The 10,483-nt window shown below is 30.8% G+C and overlaps 1 protein-coding gene across 1 annotated transcript; it reads right to left on the bottom strand.

Annotated features, from left to right (window-relative positions):
* Window positions 1–7,764: 7,764 nt before the first annotated feature.
* On the bottom strand, window positions 7,765–10,016 carry PFICI_08370 (Glucose-repressible alcohol dehydrogenase transcriptional effector; the record flags this gene model as incomplete). Its single annotated transcript, XM_007836951.1, has 2 exons — window positions 7,765–8,984; window positions 9,089–10,016. The coding sequence occupies 2 exons, from the start codon at window positions 10,014–10,016 to the stop codon at window positions 7,765–7,767; spliced, it is 2,148 nt and encodes a 715-aa protein (XP_007835142.1).
* Between the last annotated feature and the right edge of the window lie 467 nt (window positions 10,017–10,483).

Genomic DNA, 10,483 nt, shown 5'->3' with positions numbered 1-10,483 from the left:
TAATTAATATTGTTGTTCAAACGATTTTGAAATTCTTTATTTTAAGTACCGAAGAAGATAATAATTTAATTATGGATTATATTAATTTATATATTCCATCATTAAATAATAACGAACGGGTAGAAATACCAGAAAATTCGGATTTTGATAGTAAGTTTATTTTATAACCTTTTTTATTTTTTTAAACTTTTTAATTAATAACTAATTATTTTTAGAATTAATTAATCGAATTCGACGAATTGCCGTTTTAACTAAATATTCGTCCGAAATCCATCGATTATTATTGCAAGGAATTGTTAAAGCAAAAGCCGATAATTTACTGGACGTAAATTATAATAAAACAAAAATCCCGAACGGTAAGTTATTTTATTATTTTATTATTTTATTCTTTTATCAATTTTTTAACTAATAATTTATCAGATTCTTATATACGATAGAATTCAACTTATCGGATATTAACGGTTATTCTTGAGCTTAAAAAGCCGTTAATTTATATTTATCGAAATACGGAAAACGAAAAATTTATTAATATATTCTTTAACGATGCGGACTGGTTTTTAATAACCGAATTAAAACGAATATTCGAAATATTCGTTAAAGCATCCGTTAAATTACAAAGAAAGGTTTATACAACTTTACCCCGTGGTCTTTTATATATTTATAAAATATATAAAGATTTAAAATCCGTTTATCGGGATTATAAAAATCAAATAGACCGACGACCGGAACTAGTAAGTTTTATTATTATTATTATTTTTATTTTTAACGTTTTATTAATTATTTAATCAGGAACCTATTTTAACGGATTTATATAACGCAATTTAAGCCGGTGGAAATAAATTAAATAATTATTTCCCCCGTAAAATTGCGCTAAACTAGTTAAAAATATATAAACCGTTTATTTTAAGTATAATTTTGGACCTACGGTTTAAAACTTTATATTTTTAAGAAAACGGATTATTATATTTTTATCTATCGGTTTATTAGGATATTTTACGAATTTTTTAACGGGAGTTTATTAAGTAAGTTATTTATTTTCTTCTTTTTATTATTATTTAATAATTTATACTAATTTATTTAAAAGGGTAAAAGAAGAAAAAAAAAGGAGATTTTAATCCTTTCGAATTAAACGAAAATACCGATATATCGGATAAAAAAACGATATTTTTCTTAATCGAATAAAAGTTCGTATCGAAAACGAATATAAAAAATATATTAACGAAGGGATTAATATAGTCCACGTAAGTTAATTATAATTTTATTTTTATTCTTATTTTATTAATTTATTAACTAATTTTTAATAGGACGAACCATTGGTTTATTGGAAAAATAACTAATTTAAATATCCGATTTTAGCTATTTTAGCCCGGCGTTATTTAGGAATACCGGCTACTTCAGCTGCTTTAGAAAGGGTATTTTCTATTTCAAGTTATATTATTTCTAAATTAAGAAATAATTTAAATCCGGAAACCGTTAAATCTTTAACTTTATTAAAAAGTTGGGGAGTTAAATCGGTGGAGGAATTAAATAATTTAATTAATAAAGAGAAGGTTTCGGAAAAGGAGGAAGATTAATTATTTTTTTATTTTATTTCTTTTATTTTATTTCTTTTATTTTATTTCCTTTACTTTATTTCCTTTACTTTATTTCCTTTACTTTATTTCCTTTACTTTATTTCCTTTATTTTATTTCCTTTTTTATCTTTGGTTTTTCTTTATTATTATTTTTTATTATATAAATTATAATAATATTTCTTTTTAGAAAATAAATAAACCCGGTTTTTAAAATTTTTAAAATAAAATAAAATAAAAGTGCAGTCTGCAGTTAATTTGCAGTTAACTTGCAGTTAACTGCATAACTAACTACACTAACTTAAGTTAACTTAAGTTAGTGAAATTCCGAACTTAAACTGATAAGTAACTGCATGCAGTTAGTAAAAATCCGAACTGCAACTGCACTAACTTAAGTTAACTTAAACTATACTAACTAACTGCAGACTGCATTTCCAACCCTGTTAATTATAAAAACTTTTAATATTAAGATAAAAATAGCCGATTTTTTTAATATTTTATTTTATATTTTTATTTTTATATTAGGTTTAATTAGCGAAAAAAGCTTAGGCCGATTGGGTAAAAGCGGCTAAAGTTTTACTTATTATATTATCGGGGTTTTCGAAAATATTTTATAAAGCGGCGAAAGCCGTTACCGTTATACGGCGTAGGTTTTTTTTTTTTAATTTAGTATTATATTTATATTATTAGCTAAAATTCGGATTAGGCTGCTTAAGACGGTATTTATATTATTTACCAGGGTTGCAATTAAGTTAACTGCCAGTTAACTCAATTGAGTTAACTCAAAACTCAATTGAGTTTAGTTATTAACTAAATCAATTGAGTTATTAAAAGTGCTAACTCAAACTTAATTGATTTAGTTGGCAGGCTGAGTAAAACTCAATTGAGTTAACTCACTTGAGTTTGAGTTAATAACTTAAATAATTTATTTTATTAAATAAAATACTTATAAAGTAGTTTTTTAATTAATAATTTTAATAAATAATAAGCTTATAAATCTACGGTTTTATTTTATTTTTATTTATTTTATTTATATTTTTATTAAATAAAAACAGCTTTGAGTTATTGAGTTATTGAGTTATTAACTCAAACTCAATTGATTTAGTTTAACTCAAAACTCAATTGATTTAGTTAGTAGGCTAAGTAAAACTCAATGAGTTATTAAAAGTAATAACTCAAACTCAATGATTTAGTTAGCACCCTGAATAAAACTCAACTTAATTAAGTTAACTCAAACTCAAACTCAAAACTCAACTCAATAATTTCAACCCTGTTATTTACAAAGAATATATAATATAATTATTACGGATCGGAAATTCCGTTATTAAGCTTTAATAATAAAATTTATACCCGATAACGGATTAGGTTAATTTCCGTTAAAAAAATGCGGATACGCGTTAAAATATTTAAGGTCCGTTAAATACTAATTTTTTTATTATTTTAAAAAGCCTTAATATTAAATTAAATAATTTTAAATTAGGTAATTTTTCGAATAGCCTTTTTCCTTTTATATTAAAAATCTTTAGCGTTATATATATTTTTAATAATCAGGGTAGGTAAATTAACTAGTAGTTTTAGTTAGTAGTTCGTAATTAGCGAAACTACGTAGTTTTACTCACCTTACTAACTAAATTACGGTAATTTTACTCAGGCTGCTAACTAACTACCGTAGTTTTACTCACTTAACTAACTAACTACGCGTAATTAGTAATTAGTTAGAGTTAGTTAGTAGTTAACTACGTAAGTACGATTTTATTTAAATTATAAAAGATTTATTCTATTTTAAAGCGCTTTAATCGTAATAAAATAAACAAATTAAAAGCAAATAAAATGCCGTTATAATTAAATTTTTATCGTTATTATAATTATTTATTTTCATTTTTTAAAAATTAATAATTTATTTATTTATTTTTATTATAAAAATATTAAAAATAAAAAGAATTATAAAAAATCGGAATAAAAAAACAAAAATAAAAGAATAACGGCTTTATAATTCCTATTTATTCTTTTATTAATAATTATTAAAACATTTTAAATAATTAATTATTTTATTTATTATTTAATTTAAATCGTAATTAATTAATTAGCGTAACTATTAATTAAATTACGGTAGTTTAGTTTTACTTAAAGCCCTAACTAATTACGGTAGTTTTACTCAGGCTGCTAACTAATTACGCGTAGTTTTAGTTAATACTCTTAAAAACTACGCGTAATTAATTATTAACTAAATTACGCGTAATTCGTAGTTAATTACGCGTAGTTAATTAGTAGTTAATTAAATGCTAACCCTGTTAATAATCAGGGTTGTGAAAATTAACTTAAGTTTCCAGTTCCAGTTCCAGTTATTAACTAACTGGGCAGTTAAAGTTAGTATTTTGCTAATTTAAGTTAGTTCTAATTACCGGTTTAAATAACTGGCCCAGTTCCAGTTAATTAAGAAACTAACTTAAGTTAGTTATAGTTTGTATTTTACTAACTGGCCAGTTAGTTCTAGTTAACTGGCAGTTAGTTTAATTTAATCAGGGTTGGAAAACGGTAACCGTTAAGTTAACCGCATTGCGGTTACTTTAACCGCATAAAATTCAAACTTAAACTTAAAGTAACCGCAGTTATGTAAAATTTAAACTTAAAATAACCGCGGTTACGGTTATCGTAAATTAACCGCTAACCGCTATTAAAAATTAAGTTAATTATTAAGTAACCGCGCTATAAAAATATTTTATATTTTATTAAATAAAAATATTTATAATAAAAGTTATATAATAATTAAAACCTTTTTAATTAACGTATTTAATTTTATAAAAAACTAATTAAATATCTTTTAAATTAATAAATTTATAATTATTTTTATTAATATATTGCGGTTAATTACGGTTATTTATAAATAACTTAAAGTAACCGCGGTTAATTAAAACCCAAACTTAAACTGACAAGTAACCGCTTGCGGTTAATAAAAATCCGGACCGTAACTTAACTAACTTTAAGTTACTTAAACTTAACGAAGTAACCGCAAAAATAATTTCCAACCCTGAATTTAATTAATTAAAAATCAAATAAAAACGTATAAAAGAAACTTTTATTTTTATTTAAAAAACGATTATAAAGGAATAAATTACTTGAATTATTATTGTTTTATTTTTATTATTCGATTTTTAATTAATTAATAAGTTACTTTATACAGCCAGTTAACTGGTCCAGTTATTCCAGTTTAACTTAAGTTATTCTAGTTAAAATTAGTAAAAATAACTGGCTAGTTAATTACAATTAGCAATTTAAAAAACTTAAGTTAGTTTTAATTACAAGGTAAGCTAACTGGGCTAGTTCTAGTTAGCAGTCGAACTAACTTAAGTTAACTGGAACTGGGCCCAGTTTAACTGCCAGTTAACTATTTCACAACCCTGTTAATAATAAATAAAAATTTAATAGCTTAATCCGGTAATATTATTTAAAAATCGCTTATATTTATTTTAATACGTAAATAAAATTTATTTACGCTTTTTTATAAAAAATCGGGGGAAAAGCTTAGCTTATTAATATATTTAAGCAATTTTTACTTAAAAAATACCTTTTATTTAAAAACGCCCGGTTATATTCTTATATTAAATAAAACTTAATTTTATAATTGCTTATTTTATAAAATTAACGTTTAAAATTTTAAGGCAAATTTAGGAAAAATCCTAAAATTTAAAAATGCCTTCCGATTATATTTTTTTTATATAAACGATTATTATTATTATAAAAAGGTAAAATAAAAATATCCGGGAAATATTATTATCAGGATTAGCATTGAGTTAACTGGCAGTTAACTCAATTGAGTTAATTTAAAACTTAATTGATTTAGTTATTAACTTAATTCAATTGAGTTATTAAAATTGCTAACTCAAACTCAATTAATTTAATTAATAGGTAAACTCAAACTAAATCAATTAAATTGAGTTTATAACTCAATTAACTCACTAACTCAAAGAATTATTAATTTTAATTAATTAATAAATAAATAAAATAAAATAAAGCCGTAATTAAAGAAAAAGAAAAATAATAAATAAAAAGGTAATTTCTTTTTTATTTTACCGGTTTTATTAGATTTTTAGGAATTATTTTATTTTTTATTAATTTTTGTTTAATTATTTTACGAAACTTTAAAAATAATTTTAAAAGTAATTAAAAATAATAAAAATAGAGTTATTAATGCATTTTAATACTGTATTTTTATTAAAATTAATAATAAGGCCAGTTTAATTTAATTATTTATTTTATAATTAAAATTAATTATTTTTGAGTTATTGAGTTATTAACTCAACTTAATTGAGTTAACTCAAACTCAATTGATTTAGTTAGTAGGTTGAGTAAAACTCAATGAGTTATTAAAATTTAAACTAAAACTCAACTCAATTGAGTTAACTCAAACTCAAACTCAAAACTCAAACTAATTTTACCTACCCTGATTATTATAATAGCGTTTTTCGTTGAATTATTACTACGGTATCGGATATAAGCTATCGGATTACGGCTTTATCGAATAATCAATTTTAAAAATAATTTAAGGCGTTTTCGCTAGCTTAACGGCTTATTTATATTATTTTATTTATAATAGCGGGCGTTTACCTAATATATTAAATTTTATATTTTTATATATATTACCGGATTAAATTAAAATAAGCTATATTTAAGCCTTTAATTTACTTAATTTATAAATAATCGTTTATAAAATTTAAAAAAACATAATATATTATAATTTAAAGCGGTATCGTCCGTTATTTAGGTTTATAACTATTAAAAAAGGGGATACGGTGCTTAATTATAACCGTTATAGCTATAAATAGCGGATATTAATGCACGGTATCGTTAAAATATATTAGGTTATATTATATTTAGGGTAGGTAAAATTAGTTTAAGTTTTAAGTTTGAGTTTAATTAACTTAATTAAGTTAAGTTTTATTTAGGGTGCTAACTAAATTAATTAAGTTTAAGTTAGCATTTTTATTAATTTATTAAGTTTTATTTAGCCTATTAATTAAATTATTAAATTTTACTTAGGCTATTAATTTAATTTAATTAAGTTAATAACTTAATAACTCAAAGGATTTTTTAATTAATAAAAAAATAAATAAAATCGTTAAAAATAAAATAAAACCGTAGATTTATAAACTAATTATTAATTTAATTTTTAAATTAATAAATAAATTTATAAGTATTTTATTTAATAAAATAAAATATTTAAGTTATTAACTCAAACTTAAGTAAGTTAATTTATTTGAGTTTTACTTAGCCTGCTAACTAAATTAATTGAGTTTGAGTTAGCACTTTTGTTAACTCAATTGAGTTGAGTTAACTCAATACTAACCCTGATTATATTATATTATATTATATTAATTAGCTTTTAGCTAATTAATAATAGTGTTATTAATTATTAAGCTTAATAAGGGTTATAATAAATAAATAATAAAAGTATATATTTCTTATTTATAAATTAGCCGTAAGCTAATTTATTATATAATAACGCTAAGCGTTACGCGCTTAATTATCTGCTTAATCATTATATTAAGCTACGCTTAATAGGATTTTTTATTAAAAGCAATATCCGGATATTTATTTTCGTAATACCGTTTTTAATTCGATGCCCGAAAGGTTTTCACGTTAACGGTAGCTTTATAATTAGTATTTAATTTATATAATAATAAACGTTAACCTTAATAAATAATTTTAGTTATTTTTATATTAAATCTTTAATTATTTAATTAATTTAATCATTAATTAAATTATTAATTAAATTAATTTAATTTTAATTAGCACCCTTATTAATTAACGTTAATTAATTATTAATTAATTAAATATTAACCTTGCTTATAATTTATAAAATGCTTAATATATTTTATCTTTTAATATTGAAATTATAAGAATTATTTTATACTTTTAACTTGTGCGCATCCGCATAAATAATTATTTGCATAATTCATTTCTCGCTTTGAATAATTTATATAACGTGAAACTAAACGCCTGCCGCCTACACAACCAACTAATTCAAAGGCAGTTTTAATCGCGGTAAATCGAGCCCTCGGCCATTGGACTTTATTCCCTTGAAATTTCCAAACCTAAGCCTGACATTTGCCCTTTCATAATGCCACCCGCGCAAGTATTAGGCTCATATTCTCTTAATATATACCTCTTCGAAACCCCTGCCAAGGCTATTTGTTTATATCCTTGAGGCGGAGCCCCTCTCGTGATCTCCCGCGACCTTTTTCTCCTTGCGAGGTTTGAATACAAAGTCTGCCATGATCTGAATGTGGTCAGATGGGAAATGGTAATTAGGGAAACCTGGAACACGCTTCAGATAGTTGTAATCTGGCGGTCCCAGCAGTTCGGTTGCCTCGAGTGTATTGGTAGAATACCAGATGTAGTCAATCACTCCATTGAACGTGGGGACGTAGTTGGTAAAGGTCAAATCGTCAGGGGTGTTGCGAACATGTGCATATGCCGAGCGAAGGCTGAAAGGATGTGAGATGCCATCTCGTGTGAAGTTGCCATAGGAGTGGCCGACGAGATCAGGATGGTCCGGAGCCACTCTGCCACGGTCCAGGAGCTCATAGACGGAGCTATCATCTATTGAGTTGTAATCGCCACAAACCAACAATGGTATGTCAGTATTGCTCCGGTATTCTTGGCTTGCAGCCGGAGGCGACTCCATCTGGTCGGAGTCCAACTCGGACACCACATCAGTGGTGACGGACCTGACCAGACATTTCTCGCTTAGGCTGATGGGCAGTCGCCGAGTGTACTTCTCCGACATCTTGGTGATTTGCTCCATTAGTATACCTGTCTGAACGGCCTTGACATCGGACAGATGACCCTCCCAGCAAAGGTGAGCATTGACGACAATGAAACGTGCACCAGTGGCTCGCGACTCAAAGAAGCAAAACATGCCAATGTTGTCCTTGGGCATGACTCGGTTGAATACATCCTCGGTAGTCTTCATGTCGGGTCGGTTGATGGCCATACTACGGAAGTCAACCAGTTGTTTGTCTAGCAAGATGTACTTGGTGTTCTTGAAGAATATCGCACACCCATCGACGAGGCCTTGTTCGGTCTTGTCGCGCATGTGGCTCACACGGGTTTTGGGGTAATGAACGCCACGGTAGTCCAGCTGTGCCAGCTCAGGAGTAAAGAAGTTCTCAAAGGCATCACCCGCGATCTCTTGCAGACAGAGAATGTCTGCGTCACGCTGGCGAAACTCATCCATAATGACACTCCTTCGGTATTCCCAGTCCAAGGCACCGACGGGGGTGTATCCATACTGCGCCGTCGTTGCGTAGCGGTCGCATAGAGTGTTCCAGGAGAGCACCCGTATCCGCTCGAGGTTTGACGAAACTCCTTCCTGCAGGGGAATGGGCATACGTGGCTCGGGGGGCATGGGCACTGTGGGAAGAAGAAGAAGAAACACCGGGTCAGCACGCTGATTGTAAAGTAAAAGGAAAGGGAAAAGGACAGAGGGGGTGGGACAGATCGGGACATGTCCTTACCTGGAGCTTGCTCCTTCAAATAGCTGATCAGACCCTTGGTATCATCCTCCATTAACATCTGCTTCATCTCGCTATTCAAGGGGTTGCCCTGAATGCCCAGGAGCTCGAGATGGTGTAACGCGCCTAGCTCAAAGGGGAGGTCACGGATCTGGTTGTTAAACACGAGCAGCTTCCGTAGCGGAGTGCACATGCCCAGCTCCGGCGGCAACTCGGTGAGATGATTGTTGGATAGGTCGAGATGGCGAAGCTTGCGCAGCTGACCAACGGCAGGAGGGAGATAAGTCAGATTGTTGGAGCAGAGATAGAGCTCCTCGACAAAGGCATAGCGGTCGAAGACAGTCAGAGAAATGGCGCGGAGTCCTTGGCCACTGAGATCCAAGCTCTGCCAGTCTTGACGGTCCTCGTTCTTGTCGACATTGACAGGCCGGCCCCGGTCTTCTTCCTCGCCGTCAAGCTGGTCGTTTCCAGTGCCATTGTTCGTATTGCTGGGGGTGGTGATGCTGGCGGGTAGGACAGGCCCAACACCGCGGTTCTCGGCCGCTTTGGCCCTAGCGAAAAAGTGCGGCTGGTGCTGCTCGGTCATGGACTGGTGGGCACGTCTACTCTCTTCGTAGGCCTTTGCCTGCTCGGATAGAAGCTCGCCGGCAAGTTGGCTCTGCTGAGTTCGGGCGACGCCGTTTTGATGGCTGCTCGGGGTGAAGGGGGCAGCAGTAGACAGGATGCCCGAGGAGAAGGCCGAGTTAGCGGCATGGTCTTGCTGGTGGTGGTGCTGCTGTTGCTGTTGCTGCTGCTGCTGCGCATGATGTTGATGCTGGTGCTGGTGTTGACTCTGAGACTGGACGTAGCCATACATCATCTGCGGCGCCATGGCGCGCCCTCCAGGAACGCCATTGAGACGAGAGCCGTGGCCCTGCTGCGGGCCGTACATGTTTGTCCCTCTTGCTCTACTCGGAGGCGCGGAGGTGGTTCGTTACAATGGAGTGCTTCTCGTGGTGACGTGTCCATACGTGGGGTGGCATGGAAAGCACCCAGTCGCCAGAGGGTCGTCTTCTTTGGGCAGTGTGCGATTATGTGGTTTGAAGCGGTCTGTGTGCTGCTGCACCTGGAGGAGGAGGAGGACACGGCGATGTCTATATTCCAGGGCTGGGTTTCGAGTCGACGTTGATCGAGGAAGGGGTGGGCCAGATTCAAAAAAAAGTTTTTATTCTATCTCTTCCCCTCGCGTTGGATTTTTGCGGTATTTCGATGGTCGGTGGGCTGATTCGATTCGACGCGCCGGGCAAAGGAGTTGTGCGTGGGCGCTGAGCGTGTGTAGTGCAGCTGGACGAATTGGTGATGTTTGGTCTATCGAAATTGGTGCTAATGAGTGGCCGGCGGGGCAGAGACAAGTAAGTG

The sequence above is a fragment of the Pestalotiopsis fici genome (assembly GCF_000516985.1).
Source record: "Pestalotiopsis fici W106-1 unplaced genomic scaffold PFICI_Scf_5, whole genome shotgun sequence".
Classification (NCBI taxonomy): domain Eukaryota; kingdom Fungi; phylum Ascomycota; class Sordariomycetes; order Amphisphaeriales; family Sporocadaceae; genus Pestalotiopsis; species Pestalotiopsis fici.
The sequence above is the reverse complement of the archived record's forward strand: the minus strand, read 5'-3'. Positions and strand labels throughout refer to the sequence as shown.